Consider the following 20,603-nt stretch of genomic DNA (forward strand, 5'->3'; position numbering starts at 1 on the left):
CTTTACACAAATCTTTGATCTAGGAGTAAAAATATTCTTCTAAAAATAGAATATATAAAAATATATACCAATGTGAACATAATGTTTAAAGCAAGTACAGTATTCATTGGGCCTTTTGTGTATTACCTTAGTCCAGAGAAACCTCATTAAACAGTTTTGAAGGAACATATTTAAAAATAAGCTCTGGATGTAGTGGGCTCAGGTTGTGCAACTGTTGACTTTTCTTATTTCTTCTCTCCTTGGTGTTTTTTTGAATACAATGGCTCCCTCTGACGATAACAGAGATGTTGGCTAAAAAGCCCTCAAATTGAGGATATTAATGGCATGACAGGAATAAAAATTGTCCAGTTAATGCAATACCATTCACTGAGGCACTGGAAATCTGTGGATAATTTTGAAAAATAAGCACAGATGTAATCAAATTTATGTGAGTATTAGTACCCAAGATAATTTGTCCCTTGATAGGCGTATGTCCTTTTTAGATAGTAAAGTCTGCATTACTTAGAACCATGGCTGTATTTTTTGCCCAGGAGAAGTCTGGGTAGTTAAAGTCTCCCATGAATATTGTAAACTGTAGTTTCAAGATACCTTGAGAATTGGTGCAGGAATTTTTCATTTTCTCTCTTCTACACTCTTGATGAATGATAACTTATATGTTCTGTGTTGCCGCTTCGGTTTCATTCCTTGTTTCCTTACCTGAATAATTTTGCTATCACATTCTGTTTAGTTGTATCTGTCTGACACTGCAGATACTTTTGAAATCTAAGGTGTGTAACCAGCCTTTTGCTTCTTCGCTTTTTTTACTTGTGCAAATGATATGCATCTATGTTGATATTTTGGTTATGTGAATCAGCTGATAGGTTTGTGGCATGCCCATCAGATCACTTTTAGTTCTTGCTGTTTGTTGTACTCCTTGCGTGTGAAGCTCTTTGACGCAGGAACTGCCTTTTTGTTATATGTTGGGCTCATAGCTATAGATTCAAAAATGAGAAAAGGTTAAAAAAACTGGGCATATCTAGTCTTGAGAAAAGTAGACTGAGGAGGGACCTGAAAATATGATAAGGGCTGGTACAAAGAAGATGGTTCTCAATTGTTCTCCATGAGAGAGACAAGATGGGTGAGGGAATGTCTTTTATAGGAGCAACTTCTCTTGGTGAAAGAGACACGCTTTTGAGCTACACGGAGCTTTTCTTTAGGTCTTTGTACAGCTTGAAAGCGTGTCTCTTTCACCCACAGAAGTTGTTCCAATAAAAGATATTACCTCATCCACCTTGTCTCTCTCATAGCTGTGTTTGGGCCCAGGATATAACAACTCTGCAAACAATTGTTCTCCATGTCCACTGAAGGTAGGACAAGAAGTAATGGGCTTAATATGTAGCAAGGGAGATTTAGGTTAGATATCAGCAAAAGCTTTCTAACTATAAGGATAGTTGAGCATTAGAATAGGCTTCCACAGGATGTTGTGGAATCCCTATCATTGGATGATTTTAACAGGTTAGACAAACACCTGTCAGAGATGGTGTAGGTGTACTTGGCTCTCAGTGCAGAGGGTTGGACTAGATGACCTCTTGAGGTTCCTTCCAGCCCTACATTTCTATGATTCTGCGCTACCACAATAAAAACTATACTATTTTGAGGTGGAGACTAGCAAATATAAGCACATCTTCTTTCTCAAAGGTAGTCCAATATTCTGTGAACCTAGAATGCTCCTCTATGCTGGTCTCTCTTGTCAGTCGTTCTTTTCTCTCACTCAGTGAATCAAAGAAGTTCCTCTTCACTGTCCTTGTTTCACTCCAGTTGCCAGATTTCCACTCCATGTCTAGTTGGCAGCCGGTATCAAGTGGAGTGCCCCAAGGGTCGGTCCTGGGGCTGGTTTTGTTCAATATCTTCATAAATGATCTGGAGGATGGTGTGGATTGCACCCTCAGCAAGTTTGCAGATGACACTAAACTGGGAGGAGAGGTAGATACGCTGGAGGGTAGGGATAGGATTCAGAGGGACCTAGACAAATTAGAGGATTGGGCCAAAGGAAATCTGATGAGGTTCAACAAGGACAAGTGCAGAGTCCTGCACTTAGGATGGAAGAATCCCATGCACCGCTACAGACTAGGAACCGAATGGCTCGGCAGCAGTTCTGCAGAAAAGGACCTAGGGGTTACAGTGGACGAGAAGCTGGATATGAGTCAACAGTGTGCCCTTGTTGCCAAGAAGGCCAATGGCATTTTGGGATGTATAAGTAGGGGCATTGCCAGCAGATCTAGGGATGTGTTCCCCTCTATTCGACATTGGTGAGGCCTCATCTGAAGTACTGTGTCCAGTTTTGGGTCCCACATTACAAGAAGGATGTGGAAAAATTGGAAAGAGTCCAGTGGAGGGCAACAAAAATGATTAAGGTACTGAACACATGACTTATGAGGAGAGGCTGAGGGAACTGGGATTGTTTAGTTTGCGGAAGAGAAGAATGAGGGGGGATTTGATAGCTGCTTTCAACTACCTGAAAGGGGGTTCCAAAGAGGATGGATCTAGACTGTTCTCAGTGGTAGCTGATGACAGAACAAGGAGTAATGGTCTCAAGTTGCAGTGCGGGAGGTTTAGGTTGGATATTAGGAAAAACTTTTTCACTAGGAGGGTGGTGAAGCACTGGAATGCGTTACCTAGGGAGGTGGTGGAATCTTCTTCCTTAGATATTTTTAAGGTCAGGTTTGGCAAAGCCCTGGCTGGGATGATTTAGTTGGGGATTGGTCCTGCTTTGAGCAGAGGGTTGGACTAGATGACCTCCTGAGGTTCCTTCCAACCCTGATATTCTATGATTCTATGATCTTGGCCAGATTTACAAAAGCATTTAGCAGATAGGTGCCTAGTGGGATTCATAAAAGTGCCTAACCTGCTATCTGTATCTTCAGGCACCTGAATATGTTTGTAAATTTGCCCTCTTATCCTGTCTTCCTTTTCTTGCCTTTTTTGTTTCCATATGGACTGTAATTTTTGGAAGTCTACCTTCATTCTGCAGTGTCCTCCACTCTTCTTATCATATATTTCCTATTCCAGTACCAGGAGCCAGTATACCATTCTGTACTCTTGATCTGTAATCCAGGTAAGTCTGACCAACTCCTTTCCTATGAAGAATTATGTATACCTCTTCCTTAGTGGGAAAGCTGGTGAGGATGAGATCAACCTTTCTGATCCCTAGTGGCATATGATCTTCAATGGGCTGCATTACCTGGTCATAACTCAGAAATTTAAGGCTCAGGGGATGGTTAACGACCATACATTTCTTTTTATGTTTGGGTCAAAGATTTAGTTACTTTAATTTTTACATTTATATATATAAAAACAGGTTTTGTTCACGTTAAGTTACAAGTTAGTAGTATATATTATTCTATTTTTGTACCCTTTACCTGACTGTGCATAACAGTAGAATGTTAATAGTTAAAGGAGTTAATACAATTTCTGATTGTTTTAAAATAGCCCAGTTTTCTTACACTCTGCCTATGTCAGTTGTAACACTGTCCAGAGCTACTGTTTTTTTTTCTATTTCTCTATATCACCACTCAAGAGCTGAGGCCAAAGGGTTCTTTGGAGACCACATATTGCTGTAAATTTAATTTTCAAAGCACTTCAGTTGTGTTAAAAATAACAGGAGTAATAAAGAAAATGTGTGACAGTTATAGTTATCGACACACAGGTATTTTAAACTCCCTTAAGTAACCAGCCTTTTTTTTTTTGGTGGTGGTAGTAGGATCCTTGGGTCCCTTGCACCATTATCTTACTATGGCTTAGTAGGTAAACATTTTGAAATTTTCATTTATGAGTGGTACAGTGGACCATGACAACGTGTTAAATGGCATCCCTCAGAGAACAATAAACCACAACAGACTTTGTTTAAACAGTTTTCCTCATTGGTTGGTGAAATTTGTCTTGAAACCAGTAAATCATCTCTGTGTGTTTGTCAGCCAGTTCAAAATTAACACCAGCCTTTGTACATAAACTCTGCATAAATGTCTTTTGTAATTTGGAAAATCTCTGGTTCTGACTTATATATTTGAGCTGAAAATATCAGAATGCTTAAAATGTTACATTATGTTTTAATACATGCTGTTTTTTTATTTACCTTTTTGTACTGTCAATTGCCTACACCTTCATAAATCTGTTAAATACATAAGTCGCTCTGGGATGATGGCTGGTGTACTTTGGCCTCTGTCTGTAAAGAACCTAATCATAAATGCTCTTTATAAAGTCTGGCATTCTGTGATACTCCAGATGCTAGGGACCCAAAGATAATTTTCAATGACTGAACCCTTGTTACATTTTATGAATAAAATTATAGTTCTGGATGACAGTCAGGTGTGGCCGGGGGATGAGAGATGTAAATGACAAGAATCAGTTCTGAATGTCTGTCCATATGGAGCTTTTGACACCTCATCTTCTAGACATCAGCCTGATATTTTCCTTTACCTTAGTGCATGATGCATTCATTCTCATGATCTTTCCTCTCTGGGACTTTCGGGACCAGATTTAAAAAAAAAGAATTGAATTTGTTCATTGCTTTGCATCCATCCATACAGTAATGCAAATCCCCAAGTCAGGGATTTCCCCACTCACTGGTAGTTGGGAAATCTCAAGTGCACCTACAATTCCTGTCACAAAGATCAGCCTAGAGTAGAAGGACCCTGTGAATGAAAGCAGTGTTGACCAAGATAAAAAAACCCCCAGTAATCTGCTGATCAGAAGAAGTGAAAAGATCTGTAAGAACAGATATTCTTCTTAAAGATGCACTCGGGTACCAGCGAAAGAAAAAAGATGTAGATAAAGAAAGTTAAATTTTAAAAATGTTTTCTTGTACCTTACTTATTTGTCTGCTTGTGGGTGCAGTTCTCTGATTTATGCATGCATATGTGGGATTGTACATGCAGAGTAGGCTCAAAGAGTCTGTCAAAACATGAGGCTGTGTAAGTCTCCCTCCGCCCATCCTACTTTCCTTACCAGTTGGAGTTGTGCTATAAATATCTCATCAGTCTATATAAGTGTGTCTAAGGATGCAAGAAGAAAAACTGCATGTCTGAAACGTTCCTGTCTCAGTTTTTCCGTAACTCATTTCCATCCATCTGGAGAAACTCTTGATCTTGTACCTTATGGGAGACGAAATGTCAGTTGGTTCCTACTGTTTTATTTTTCTCTCCTAATTAGAATACTGATCTGGGAAGGGGAGGAAACATTGGTTTTGGGGGTACCAAAAGTTATCATCTTTTATTGTCTGCATTCTGTATGACTGAAAGGTGATTGTCCAAGAAAAAACAACAGCTGAGACTGATGGATATGAGTCATACATTTTCCGAGTTAAGAATTACCTTTGGCAGGAACCTTCCTTTACAAAGTATACAAGGTTCTTTTGTGTGTGTGTTCTTTTTTTAAAGTCAGAGACTAAAATATAAATATTTGAAAATAATTATATTACTTGAAAATCATTAATTTTCATGTTCATTACTTGTATAAATAATACTTTGTTGGGAGGTGTCATGGATTGTTGACTTGGTAAATTTTTTTGTTTTTTTTCCCTAATCCATAAATATGTATTTACCTACAGACAATGTATTTTTTTTTTTGAAGGACATTTTTATTGTATTCAGAGCACCCAAAAATAGCTATGAGTATTCTTTTTCCATACTTCCTCAACTCCCTAATCTGTCCCCAGAAGTGTATATGCTGACAATGAGAGTTGTCTCATTCTTCCTATTGCTAGTTGATCTTTCTATATTAACACAGGAATAAACGTCACATTATTATTTGTCTTCATTGATGAATGTGCAGCTTCTGAAAAGCTCTGTCAGTTTCTGCACTGAATATTTAGTCTGTTTATTCTGCTTCCTTCTTAACTATGGAAGAGGAACAATTTTCAGAGGACTATCTAGAGATGAGAGGGAGCAAGAAGAAATTACAAAGAACCTTATAATAAAATGTTATAATATTTTCCTCTCTCAGATCTCCTAAGGCTGGCTGTGCCCAGGATTTTCATAGAATTGTAGGACTGGAAGGGACCTCATGAGGTCTTCTAGTCCAGTTCCCTGCACCCAAGGCAGGAATAAGTATTATCTAGACCCTCTCTGACAGATGTTTGTCTAACCTGCTCTTAAAAATCTCCAATGATGGAGATTCCAGAACTTCCCTAGGCAATTTATTCCAGTGCTTAACCACCCTGACAGGAAGTTTTTCCTAATGTCCAACCTAAACTGCCCTTGCTCCAATTTACACGCATTGCTCCTTGTCCTATCCTCAGAGGTTAAAGAGAACAATATTTCTCCCTTCTCCTTGTAATAACATTTTATGTACATAAAAATTGTTATCATGTCCCTTCTCAGTCTTCTCTTCTCCAGACAAAACAAACCCATTTTTTTTCAATCTTTTGACCTGGTGTAGAGCTTGTTGGTAGTTTTGTAGGTATTGTGCAGACTTCTTCATGTTGTCCCTGAAAACCTTGATCTGAAGGTCCTGTTCTCTTCTAGATTTTTCATTTTTTTTCCCTCTTGCAAGTGCAGAATTGAATCCTCATTGAGAATGGTTCTGTAGATGGCTGTTCAGAATGCTGTGGTATTGTGATTTGTTTATTTTAATAAAAAAGCGATAGCATCTGGGAGGATGGAGGAGTGTTTGTAAAGGGGCTTGATTCCACAAACTGATCTATGAAGGCACACTCTTGTGCCTGTGTAGTTTCCCATGGATTTCAGTGAAACTCCATGCAAGGGGGCCTCCGGTGTGGAGCAACTTGCAGGATTGAGGCCTTGGTGTGTAACTGTTGTCTCTTTAAAAAGTCATTATGCTTGCAGATTGGTAAAGTGGCCTAAATCATAAACTCCTTTATCTCCCAAATAGGTAATTGCTTGGGCTTGAAAACATCAGCCCAGAATAAACTTCATCTGGTATAAAGTACAGCAGCCTACCTCAGCAACATGCATTGCCAAGAGCCCATCAGCCACTCTGGTGGCTGCCCTGTAGGACACTGATCTAAATTTAAGATCTCGATCAAGTTATTTTTGAGGTTCTGAATGGACAGGAACCAGGTTACCTAAAGGACGGCCTCCTCCTCCGGACATGGATTGCCCTCAACAGCTCCGCTCCTCAGGAATGGTAGAATGCATTAAGAATTGTAAACTTCTTCATATTTAGGACCCATGTCAAATTCAATGAGTAATACCAGTGTCTTTGAACTAGTAGATGAAAGGTTTCTGTTTCCATGTTCTCTATCTACCACCAGTATTTCCTGGCACTAGATGGGGAGCTGCCTACTGTTGTTCTGAAACCAGATGTAGCCTCCCCACACCGCTAAATTAGCCAGTTCCAAAGGGTTAATAAATCTGTGTCTGGATTAGTAACCCTGGGTTAAGTGCTTGCAGATAGAGCCTCTTTCTAGCTTTTTTTGTTTGGTTTTGGTTTTGCTGTGACCCAGTTTCCTTCCCAGAGAGACTGTTGTCCCCAGCAATTGTTGAAGCGGAACAACTATTTAGTTCCTAAAGGATAACATAATAGACACAATTTGGCAGCTTCTTGCTTATAAGGTTAATCATGGTAATTGTACATGGTGTCTGTATAAGTCTGTGTGTGCACCGAGATATACAGCACTTTTTCAACAAAAGCATGTTTAGTGGCCATACAAGGAGTATAGTGGCTTAAAATCTGAATCACCGTGCTTTCACCTCACTACTTATATTCCATTTGACCCATTTAGCCAAAATCATCCCTAGTGTAAGACCACTGATTTCATGGGCTTTTACGGGGGATGAATTTGGCCTCAGACAGAATCACTGAATAAAGCAACAATGAGCAGGCTGCGGTGCTATTGCAGAAAAGGTGGGGCAAACAAAAAACTGCAGTGTATTGACAAAGCAAAATTCACTGAGGAGCCAAAACACTGTGTGGCTCTTAAATCCAATGTTAATGGCTTATATCAGGGTGTTTCTGCTCTGTTCATTTTTAAGTTGGCTTATGTTAACTAAATGCCATCAGGCACACTTTAAAATGCTCTTAAAAATGAATTAGTTATTTTTTTTAAAAATGGGTTTTTCCCATTTTAGATCAATTCTGAGTTCTAAGACTTTGGGGTGGTGGGAAGAAAGCCTGAGGACTTCATAAATAGAAGCTTAATTTTACTGCATTTATCTCTATAGCTGCAATTAATTATTCAGCGTATCCATTAAAAATTAAGCCTTGGTAAGTGACACTTTTAAATATGCATTCAAAATTTATTGAAAATGGGGGAAGTGATGATAAAAAGAACAATGTCTAAAAGAAAAATAAAATGTCTTGAAAGAGTCTCAATCTGTTCTTATAAACTTCAAAATATAACCATGTAGTACATATAAAAGATGGGAGAGGAGGGGAACAGAGACCGGAAGCAATGGGAAGGAGTGGGTAGAGCAGGGCTCTAGTGTTGCTAACTTTCATGATTTTATTGAGAGTCTCATGATATTCAGTGCTTTCTTAAAACTGCAGCTGCTGGAATCAAGAGATTACATGAGAATCTGAGTTTTGTTAGATAAAAAAATATTCTAATTACATAGTCAAGGAGAAATGCTTGAAAATGTGACTTGAGTGCACCATAAACATTCAGAACCCAGAAAGCAAATTAAAAAATTTCAAATGCATTATTTAAAACAATCTCATGATTTTAGGCCAGTCTTGTGATCTTTTGAGACCTGACTCATTTTAAACGTTTGGGGTTGGCACATACAAGTTCCAGTACATTCTGTACTTGTTCACAGTTGAATTAAACCCCCTCCAGAGTATGTGAGGTTCACAGGGCTTCAGATCCAACAGATGGTTGTCAATCTATAATGAATCCCATTTGTTATGGGCAACAGATACAATTATACATAGATTACACACACATCCTTTGGCAGTAGAGCTAGAATGCTGTTCTTTTAGCTCATAAATACAGAGCTCCATCATGGAGATGAAGAACAACTCCCTTAATTTACTGTTAGTTCTTGTAGTATGTGGCTTATCGTCTCTGTAGGCCAGTCATGAAAGGGGTGACATCACATGCATATGGAGACATACATATACACACACACATACAATATGTTAGAGCTGAAATAGATAGAATACTGCTGTTATCGGATTGCTCAGGTTATTTCTTTTCTGTGATTGTAATATATGTCAGACTAAAGTTAAGAAAAATGAATAAATATCAGTAATATTTTTCAGATGTTGACCAATAAAAACAATAGAAAAAGTGCGTACAGTGATGAGAAATTATCTAGTCTTCTCCTTGCCACCCCAGCAGGGGAAAATGTGTGTGTGTTTTAAGTGTACTGTTGAGTATAATGAAAACATTTAGTTTTGCACACCAAAACTATCGCGTACTTTTGAAAGATTTTGTAATGGCATGAGAATAATAGGATGATGATAATCTCTGAAACCAATTAAAATAATAAACTGCCTGCCAAATAATTTTATTTACTTTACCTTTATTTTTATATTAACCCAAAATTTTACCCTGTGCATTTTTTGTTTGGATCATGGAATTCTTATCCGTTTTTTTTTTAACATTAAGTGCACACAAACAATGATCTAGTCCCATCAGTAACTAAAATTAGAGTCTTTTCCTTTTTCTCTGTTCTGCCCCCATGTCCTAAAAAAAACCAAACAGATTTGTTAGAAGATCAGGTGTCTTCTCAGTTAAGCCCATCAGCTCAGTTTACAGCAGAATGCTTTCCCCCTCCTTTTCCTTTGGGGGAAATATTCCATTAAAATGTTGCTTTTTATTGTACTGTTGCCGGTTTACCTTATAAAATCTTCACCCTTGTAGTAATTCTCCAAAGCAGAAATTTGAGGGCTCTTAGTAACTTTTGTTTACAGACTTCCTCCTGATTATCTTGAGTTGGTAAATTCTTTATCACCCTGGAAGGGGTAACAGACTGTTAATAATTTCAGTGAAGCAGTCGGTCCCTTGGAACGGTATGGATGTCAAATATGTGGATTACAAGCTGTAGCATTTGATACATAGTAAACAGCTGTGATGTTGGGGATGGGGGAAAAACAAACCCAGAAACAGCCTTTCAGTTTTAGTGTAAGAGTTCATTTAAATACAAAGACTGGGTTAATGTATTAAAAATGGTTTGCTTCTTTACATTCTATTTCTCTCTGTTTTTGTCTTGCAGTGTTGTCCCACAGACTACAGTTATACTGAACAATGATCGGCAGAATTCAATAGTAGCCAAGATGGTTGGGCAGGAAGAGCCATTGAGTAGAACAGCGGATTCTCTGGAAAATATCCTTAGCAAGTTAGTAGCAACAATTGCAATCCTTCCCCTATACTTCATCATTTCTTACAGGAAAGCCAATAGAGGTCTGTCTACTGTAATTACAAGTGCAAAATAAGAACATCCTAGGCAACTGAGCCTGAGGAAAAAATATTCAAAAGTAATGAAAAGGGCCAGATTGACAGCCCTAAAAAACAAAGTCATCTATCAACAGAACAGGTACAGCGCAGTGCCTCAACGTTGATGTGGAGGGAGCATCTCTGAGGGGAAGGGTTAATTCAGTCTCTTTGGCCCACTGAGTCCTTGGCGTCCATGCTGAGCTTTCCAAGGAGGGGGCCCATTGTGTTGGGTTTCGCAATGTGGACTCTTGTCCTCTTTGAACTGTACTGAGACCTACCAACTCATTAACTAAAGGACATTCAGTGGCCATCTGTTGTTATCACTTCTGTTCTGGCCAAGGCTGGATTTGAACTAATTACTTGAAAACAAAGGCTCTGTATTGAAAACTGTTTGAAGTAACAAGCCATGCTAATTTAACAGTTATGTAAAGAAGTTTCTTTATACTTATTGGTTACATGTTGTGTATAGACATTTTGTTGATAACATTTTCAGATAGACTTAAACAGCAAACTACCTTCTGAGTAATTAACATTAGATAGTATCTATAAAGCAAGCCAAACAGCACTTACTTTTAAACAAATATTGACACTTACAAAAGGTTTTCATCTTTTAATGTGTTTAATTTATTTGTGAATCAGTATGTGTAGCTTTTTCATGCAATTTGTATAACGTTAACACATGGAAATTTATTTTAGAAAGCTGGGGTTATTGTTAAAATTTCTGACATCTGTATAAGGACATGTCTCTTTCTATAAACTTTCTTAGCTCTTTTTGGAGGCTGATGGAGTCAGTTGGGATGTCTTCTGTTCATTCTTGCCATACAATTAATAGAATATACATTTTATTTAAAGCTGCTTAACTGAATAGCTAAAAGCAATGGAGGGAAATTAGTCAATTCAGTTTTCTATAGATTGTTCTTCATCTGAACCAGAGGCAAATGGCTTTATTTTTATTTAATGTCCTACAGGGAGAAGAAGAAGAAACAAAATTCTTGTGTAGCCTCTTGTGTATTAATTTTTGTTACTATCAAAATATTTTTGGGTTTTATGTTAACTTAATTTGCAGAAATATAGTATGTATTTCATTACTTGATGTCAAAACACCTGAATGCAAACAGTTTTAGGGTTATTCTGCTACTGTAGTCTTTTCAGCTAGGTAGCTCTTAATCTAGACAGACTAGCTTTTACTAGAAGAGTCATATACTCAGTAAAAAATCAAGTTGTTAGTATTTTTTAATGCACTAGTAACAGTATATTACATTCTTTAAGTCTAGAATCATGCTTTGCCAAACTGTGAATTCTTTTTTTCTTTCTCAGTGCTGTTCCGGGTCGTAGACAGAACACCATTGTGGTGAAGGTGCCAGGGCACGACGACAGCCACAATGAAGATGGAGAGAGCGGGTCTGAGGCCAGTGACTCAGTTTCCAACAGTGGCCAGTTAGGAAGCCAAAGTATTGGGAACAATGTTACTCTTATTACACTGAACTCTGAAGGTATGTGATCAAACTGTAAGGCCATTTGAGCAAAATGAGCAGGGTGGAGGAATGAGCTAAAATTCTATGAGAAGCTCTTGAGGTCATGTCCGCAGTTCAATCCTTAAAGAACTATGAAAAAATGCTGAAGTGGCCTATCCTATAGGAATCATCAGAAAAGACTGAGTAACAAGCCAAAATAATCCAGTTTCCTTTAACTTGCTGTTCATTTTTCTAGGCGGAAGAGCAAATTAAGTGTATTTGTAGTACTTAATAGGTATGCCCCAGAGCGCAGCCCTTGATTTAACAGACTCTGTTGTATTAGCAGTATAAGAACACTTAATTTCAATGTTTTTAAATTTAAAGTTTTGCAAAATGATTACCAAATACTTTGGTCCTATCTCAAAGTTGAAATAGAGAATTGGGGAAATAATTACATTCTCTGGGAAGCATCAAAATGTTCATTGCCTCCTATAACTTATTATGCCATTCCACTGATGCTAAAGTTTTCTGAAAGTAAACAGTTATTTTGGAAACTCTAAACAGTTTTTTAACAGGAAATTTCTATAAAAAATGTATTGTTTCTAGGGTAGTTCTCTCAACAGTTTCACAGTTTTCTACAACCTCTACACAACCCAAAATTTCTGCAAAACAAAGACAGTGGAATATAACACTTTGAAATGTGTCTTCTATAGACAATCTGTTATATCAGTGGTTCTCAAACTAGGGCCGCCGCTTGTTCAGGGAAAGCCCCTGGCGGGCCGGGCTGGTTTGTTTACCTGCCGCGTCCGCAGGTTCAGCCGATCGTGGCTTCCACTGGCCACGGTTCGCCACTCCAGGCCATTGGGGGCTGTGGGAAGCAGCGCAGGCTGAGGGATGTGCTGGCTGCCCTTCCTGCAGCCCCCATTGGCCTGGAGTGGCGAACCGTGGCCAGTGGGAGCCGCGATCGGCCGAACCTGCAAACGTGGCAGGTAAACTGGCCCGGCCCGCCAGGGGCTTTCCCTGGACAAGCGGCGGCCCTAGTTTGAGAACCACTGTGTTATATGTTGTAAGTACTTAGGGTATTAAAATACAAAGTGAATTCTAGCTGCTATATTTTATGCAACCACAAAAATGTTGAAAATATAAAACAATTAGAAAGACGCATGTTTTAGGTGAAAAGTGTCATGTGAGTTTAAAAAATAAAAAAGATCACAATAAATCATAGGTTTTTTATAATTGGCTTGATTAATCATGTCACTAATTTTTAAACAGAGGCCTGTAATTTGAACCTTAGACTATAGAGTCTTTTAATTAAGTTAATTATCCGCTAGCTCTTCTTTTATTGAATTCATAAATGAACCATTCCTTATATTTATTTCATATATGTTAGTGTGTGGTTATATTCATGCACTACAGGGCAATATATTAGTATTTGGGTACTCAGTTTATCATATCTTAATGCCTGATTTTTCAGAAAATGCTGAGCATCCACCCTCTGAAAAACAGGTCCCTTTAAGGTATCTTACACTGAGCACCCAAAACCTGAGGCTCTCAGAATGACTAACAACTTTTGAAAATGTTGGCCCATGCTATTTGGGGCAGGGACTGTACATCTTTTATATATACATAGGTTATGGTCACTACCAGAAATAAATGAATAATGTTTAGACTATTTCTCATGGAGTGCTTCTTGACTCTTCCAACCTCTGACATGCCTCCCGTGACAAAATCTGCTTCCAAAAAGTAGTCTGTATTGGGGGGAAAGGCAGGAGATCCGAATTTTGAAGTGCCCACATTACAAAGTAGGCTGGTTGAAGATAGTTTTGTCATTGCCATTTGAAGGTCTTGTAGCAATGGGATTTGGAATACTTTATTTGTGCAATTGCTGATGTTTTTGGCAATTTATGTATGTATGTATGTATGTGAAGAAATTGAGTTTCACTGTTCTGGTGTCTACAGAGTCAAATTCTTCTCTCAGACACATATGTTCATGTCTTATTGGCTCCCATTGTGAGGACATTTGTTCATACTTTGTGGATAAAATCATGTGGAGTTAGTCCCGAGCTGACTACTTCGTTAGGGTGAGGGAATATCTTACAGGATGAATGCCAAGTCATCTGTTCTCAAGTTTCAGCCAGTGTCACTCTCTGAGATACTAGATGTGTTGTTTCAGAGTATCAGCCATGTTAGTTTGTATCTGCAAAAAGAAAAGGAGTACTTGTGGCAACTTAGAGACTAACAAATTTATTTGAGCATAAGCTTTTGTGAGCTACAGCTCACTTCATCGGATGCATTCAGTGGAAAATACAGTGGGGACATTTATATACATAGAGAACATGAAACAATGGGTGTTACCATACACACTGTAAAGAGAGTGATCACTTAAGGTGAGCTATTACCAGTGGGGCGGGGAGGGGCGAACCTTTTGTAGTGATAACCAAGGTGGGCCATTTCCAGCAGTTGACAAGAACATCTGAGGAACAGTCGGGGGTGTGGAATAAACATGGGGAAATAGTTTTACTTTGTGTAATGACCCATCCACTCCCAGTCTTTATTCAAGCCTAAGTTAATTGTATCCAGTTTGCAAATTAATTCCAATTCAGCAGTCTCTTGTTGGAGTCTGTTTTTGAAGTTTTTTTGTTGAAGAATTGCCACTTTTAGGTCTGTAATCGAGTGGCCAAAGAGATTGAAGTGTTCTCTGACTGGTTTTTGAATGTTCTAATTCTTGACGTCTGATTTGTGTCCATTTATTCTTTTACATAGAGATTGTCCAGTTTGACCAATGTACGTGGCAGAGGGGCATTGCTGGCACATGATGGCATATATCACATTGGTAGATGCGCAGGTGAACGAGCCTCTGATAGTGTGGCTAATGTGATTAGGCCCTATGACGGTGTCCCCTGAATAGATATGTGGACACAGTTGGCAACGGGCTTTGTTGCAAGGTTAGGTTCCTGGGTTAGTGGTTCTGTTGTGTGGTGTGTGGTTGCTGGTGAGTATTTGCTTCAGGTTGGGGGGCTGTCTGTAAGCAAGGACTGGCCTGTCTCCCAAGACCTGTGAGAGTGTTGGATCGTCCTTCAGGATAGGTTGGAGATCTTTGATGATGCGTTGAAGAGGTTTTAGTTGGGGGCTGAAGGTGACGGCTAGTGGCGTTCTGTTATTTTCTTTGTTGGGTCTGTCATGTAGTAGGTCACTTCTGAGTATTCCTCTGGCTCTGTCAGTCTGTTTCTTCACTTTAGCAGGTGGGTATTGTAGTTGTAAGAATGCTTGATAGAGATCTTGTAGGTGTTTGCCTCTGTCTGAGGGGTTGGAGCAAATGCGGTTGTATCGAAGAGCTTGGCTGTAGACAATGGATTGTGTGGTGTGGTCTGGATGAAAGCTGGAGGCATGTAGGTAGGCATAGCGGTTGGTAGGTTTCCGGTACAGATGTGTTGGGTGTACTTCCAAGTTCTGGACACCTGTGTTCTTTCTCGCTGGAAAAAGCCATTGAGAAGGAGGCTCAGTCAGATAAGACTGAGGTTTATATTGGTTAGCTGGGGGAAGCAACTGGAAGATGGGCACTGATGGCATTTGGCCTTCTGATTGCTGTTTTATTGTTTGTTTTCACAATGTGGAATTCTGATTAGATCACTGGCTGCTGCTAGATGATTTGGTAGGAGCAATGGCTAGGAGTGCATTTTCCATTTACCAATGCCTAGGAGGGTTGTGACTATTCAAATGGACGTTGCGACTGTCAGACATGCCTTTGTCACTTTGAGATTAGATTAATGCAGTATGTTGCGCGTGGGGCTACATCTTAAATACATCCAGAAACTAAAGCTGGTGCTGAATTTGGCAGCTCATTTGCTCTAAGCAGCATATGTTAGAGTGAGCATTTTACACCAGTGCTCCATGATCTGCATTGGCTGCCATTTGGTTTCTGGGTGGAGTTTAAGGTCCTGGTTTTGACATAGAAAGCCCTGAATGGCATAGGATCTGCCTACTACTCTCCTCCATGCCACATTTGTGGCCTGCAAAGATATTAAATTTGGAGTTCCTTCAGTATAAAAGATGGGAGCTGCAGACATGGTGTTCTTAATGAGGGCCCCTTTGTATATACCTCCATTGGAGCTGGGGGACTCAAGCTAGCATGCTAAAAATAGCTGTGTGGATGTTGCGGCATCAGCAGAGGCTTGGGATAGCCACCTGGTATCGGACACAGGGAGTAGAGTGAGCTTGAGCTCCAGTGGCTAGATCAGCTTCTGTTGGTGTTGCTGTGTCCACACAGCTTTTAGCATGCTAGCATGAGCTCTGCTGAGACAGGTCTCTCTTCCTGGGCTGGGGGCTTGCTCCCAGCTGCAGTTTAGACATGTGCCTTGACTTTGGAACTCATTTTCAACTCCTCCATCTACTTTTGTCTGAGTCTGTTGACCAGTAGAGTATGCTGCAAACTCTTTGTATTTTCCCTAGCTTCCAGAGAGCAGGGGGGAGGATGATGAGCAAGGGGATTTCTTGCTGTTATTTTTTTACCTGTCTGTAATTTGTTAGGATGAGTTAGGTGCAATTGGTAGAACAGTAAATTATAACAATTGTATTTTTAAATATTGTCAAAGGTCCTAGAGGATGTGCTAAACTTTTATTTTTTAAAACAGAAATTGAAATTAAAAATAAAATAAATATTTATTTATATTACTTAAGATTGTTATGTGTTTGTTTTCTCCTGAAGATGGCCTTTGCAAAAGTCTAATGTAAGTCTGACTAGTTTCTGAGGTGAGAATTTTGACATGCACACTGTTGTCAGAAAAGACAGTTTGTGACATTGTAATGCATTTATAGTTAAATACTTATAACAGCAAAAAAGTATTTAGTAACTCTTTTCTAAACTCTTGTCAGGTGGCACTAAAATGTTGCAAAGACTGTGCACTTTCTGGGAAGAGAGACCCCCTGCAATTTAAATTTCAATAATCTCACGTTTTACTGAAATTGTGCTGATTTGACAACTACTCAGGCTTTCAAGATGGATTTAATTTTCCTGGGTTTAGGGCTTTTTCCTGCAAGGGAATCTATCTACAGGAGAGGCTGATGTTGCTCAGCACCTTGCAAAAACCAGTCCCTTAATCCTCTGCTCCTTTGGAATGGCAAAATTCATCTTTTGGAACTACCACATTTGTATCAGCAAAATACAGACCAAATGGTTTATTTGTTAACATTTCATACAGCTCTGTGTCAGTTATTTGTTGCAGGGACGAAGTTTCTAATACTATGAAAAATATTTGTTGTAATCTGCCCTCTTTGACATGCTTGTTTGGCATAGGTTTGTACAGAGACAGACATTGGCCTTTTATGTGATTGTTTTATATGTAAATGTAGGTGAAACAGCTAATTCATTAATGTGGCACATCCGATTTACTTTGGACCTTTGGTAGAATCATCCCTTAAAAATCTCTCTGAGATTTATGAATGCTTTGAGAAATGGATTAGCAATTCCCCCTCTGTCCCTCCTTCGCTCCAAGATTAGAGAAAGCTTTGCTCAGCTGTAGAGAATACTAAGGAAACGAGTTTACCATATGTCACAGAAATTAAATGATTAATAAGAAAAGTTTTGCAGAATGATAGGTCTGTCTTACAGATTCATTTTCTTTATTGATAAAAGCCAAAAGTTGCAGTTTACTCTTATATTCTGCAAAGAGCAGAATTTTGAATGGCTAAAGTTGTTCAGAGGAATCTTGAATGATCATAAAAATTTGTATTATTTCTTGAGAGGCCAGAATGGCACAGAACAAGTAAGCCTATTGAGTGGCAACTAAAATTATCTAGTCCTGTCTACTTTACAAAAATAACCATGTTTAAACAGGTTTGTGAAGTGTTATGGTTTCTGTCAAAGGATAGTTCCAGTCCTGTAGACGGATCCACGTGGACTGATCCTTGTGGACCTGCACAGTTGTAAGGGTCTGTTATTGCCCGTTTAGATGCCTTTGCAGGAACAGCACCCATATGATAACATTTATATTACATGTCAGTATATACAAAAACCCATGTTATAATCATGTTGAAGAGCCATGCTTTAGCTCTTCTAGATTACTAGACTAAAACATAGTTTTCCAATATGATTGTAACGTGCTTTTTTTCTACCCACAGAGGCAAGAATAAACCATGTTAAACATAGTTTGGCCACAACTGGTTTTGAATATGGTAATTTATGTTGTGACAGTGTGGATAAGGCCAAAATTATGTCAAGACATACCACAGGCTTTCAAGATACATCATACGATAATCCTATCTGGGGGATGTTACTGTGCCTCATTCCTTGTAGTGCTTCATAAACTAACCTGGAAATGATTTCAAGTCACAATACCAAGAAACTCAGCACTATGGACCAGATGCTGTAAGGTGCTGAATGCCTCCTCAGAGGTAAGGGAACTTAGTACCTTGAAGAATCAGGTTCATAGTATTGGATAACCACATATTTAGATGTTTGTTTGCTGTTTACAAAGGCCATTTTCCCCTACCCAATAGTCTTTCTCAGTCTTAGCAACACAATTTGTGCTCCATATCTGGACAATCCAGTTATTACTAGAGGTACACTGAATCAAACCTCCAGATTCAAGAAGCTCCAAATCATGGGAATTTCATAGCTTGTTTTTATTAATAATGATTCAAAATAGTTTTGTATGTGCAGTAAAGGATATTCTTTGTTTCTTAATAAAACAGTCTGCTTTAAAAATACTCATAAAAACCTAAGGTATTTACCCATATTATAAATTCAAATTATTGCCTGCAGAATTTCAGTTTTAAAAATTTAGCAGTAATTTATATGAAAAAAAGCATGTGAAAGTGACACGCTTTTAATTTGTATATGTTAAATTTCACCCCTAAAATGGGCAATGAATGAACACCCCTTAAAATGGGGCTCACAGTGGAAATACAGACAACTTAGTGAAATACAAATGGGACTAGTAATAAAACTGTCTCATATGAAGTAATTATGCTGTATTGAAGATAAAGCTCAACAACATGTGTTTTTTGGAGAACAATATCGGTCAAGAAATTCCCAGTGTGAGTCCGCTTTAAACAGGCTGAAAGGCTTATTTTAAATAATAACCACTACTTTCTCATGTTCTTACATTAATCCCGTATTTTTTGGCATAGAAAATAGCAGGTGCATCCTTAATTAGTCCACGAAGAAATAACATTCTTTATACTGAACTCATATTTTACCCCTCAGCTATTAATAATACTATCAGCAAAGATTAGCCTATTGTCATTTTGAGTGTAGGCTTAATAAAGCGTAGTCTTGTACGGTATAGAATATCTTAGTTACAGCCTGAGTTTATCTCTTGGGAGATCAGAGAAGCGTGGTGTGTGAGGACTGGTTGTGTGAAGAGTACAAGGACATGGCGAAGCATTTTAGATTAAAAACCATGTGTCTGAGAATGGGTGATCAAGTAATGTTGATGCAAGTTGGAAACTTTTGTTCCAGAGTATCTCCTTTGAAGAGACTGCCTCTTCCAGAAATAATATTGTAAAAATAAATGCTGCTGATTTGCTAAGTGATTAAATATGGGTGGTGAATCAACTTAAAAATGGTGCTTTGCTTTGGGCCTTCTATTTTTGGAGTTCTGGGTTTAAGCCTTCATTTAATTCCTAAGTGAAAATAAGTTTGTGCTCACTTTAGTCCACATCAGAAAATCCCCCAGTCAGTTTGGCACCACTAATAGTCTCCAAGTAGAAGGGCTTTAGTTTGGAACAGCAACTGTGGCAGTGCTGATGAGGGGTTAGGCTCACACCTTCGGTTGTGTGTGGAAGATGCACAGAAACTGTTTATGCTAGCCAGTGCCATTAATCTTTTTGCTTCCATGAACATCAAATGTACACATATTTAACTAACAAAAAAGGTTTAAAAACCTCCTTGAATCATTTACACTTATAGCTGCCCAGTAATTTAGTTGGCATTGATGACTGATTCCCCCGACTGGAATGCTATCACTGCTAGACTGAAAGATAGCATGTGTTGGTTCAATAGCACACTGATGAAACAGGCTTGTATTATTGAAGTGCTTCTCTGAGTCCTTGCCATTGATTGAGTGGCAGTATAGCTACTAACTTTTTATTCATACCATTGAAAGGGAGAGAGATTTTAAGCTGAAGAAAAAAGCAGTCTTAGCCTGAGAAAGTACTTCGTCCATATGTCTCCAGACTTTTGTGCAAGCACCTTCAAAATTATAGTAGAGGTCAAAGGAATTATTGCTGAATTGAGAAGCAATGGTGAGATGCAACACCTACCACCTATGCCTAGGAGAAATGAGAAACTTGGATAATCCGAATTTCCTTTTCAGTACCGCTGAAAAGGCAGAAAGCTTTTTGAACAAACATATATAGTGCATCAACCAGAACATCTACTGTAGTGACAACTGTCAGATCTTTAAAGCGGCTAGTAATATTTTTTTTCTTAAAGATGAGACTTGTTGAATATGTGTACCAGTAATTCAAACTTCTCAAGACTTTAATGAGGGTACGTCGTCTACTTTTTAAAGTTTATCATCCATGTGTTCTTTTTTAAGATATATTTTGAGTTGTGTCTGTGTCTTCTCTTGTCTTGGTTATTATTTTGAATAAAAATCCCCAATTAACTCACTACCTTTACATAAAATATTTCTTTTATCAGAAACTGAGGTGCCAGCTAGATTTAGCTGACATGGTTTATCTGAACAGAATATAGTTTTTTTCCCCAATATTTAATCAATCACTTCCAAAGCAAATTAAGCTAAACTGAATTCTAAATGAGTGTGTCCACA

At 38.5% G+C, this 20,603-nt stretch overlaps 1 protein-coding gene across 8 annotated transcripts in view; it reads left to right on the forward strand.

Annotated features, from left to right (window-relative positions):
* The window catches only part of BANP (BTG3 associated nuclear protein), a 244,584-nt gene that overhangs the window by 51,727 nt on the left and 172,254 nt on the right, over positions 1-20,603 (forward strand). For all 8 annotated transcript variants that reach the window (XR_012154540.2, XM_073308162.2, XM_073308163.2 and 5 more), the window contains 2 exons: positions 10,155-10,277; positions 11,693-11,868. Coding sequence is in view for 7 of the 8 variants with exons in the window: in XM_073308162.2 (XP_073164263.1) it covers positions 10,155-10,277; positions 11,693-11,868 (299 nt within the window). In the remaining variant the exon portion in view is untranslated. The remainder of the gene's footprint in view (positions 1-10,154; positions 10,278-11,692; positions 11,869-20,603) is intronic.

This window comes from Lepidochelys kempii, chromosome 12 (assembly GCF_965140285.1).
Source record: "Lepidochelys kempii isolate rLepKem1 chromosome 12, rLepKem1.hap1, whole genome shotgun sequence".
NCBI lineage: Eukaryota > Metazoa > Chordata > Testudines > Cheloniidae > Lepidochelys > Lepidochelys kempii.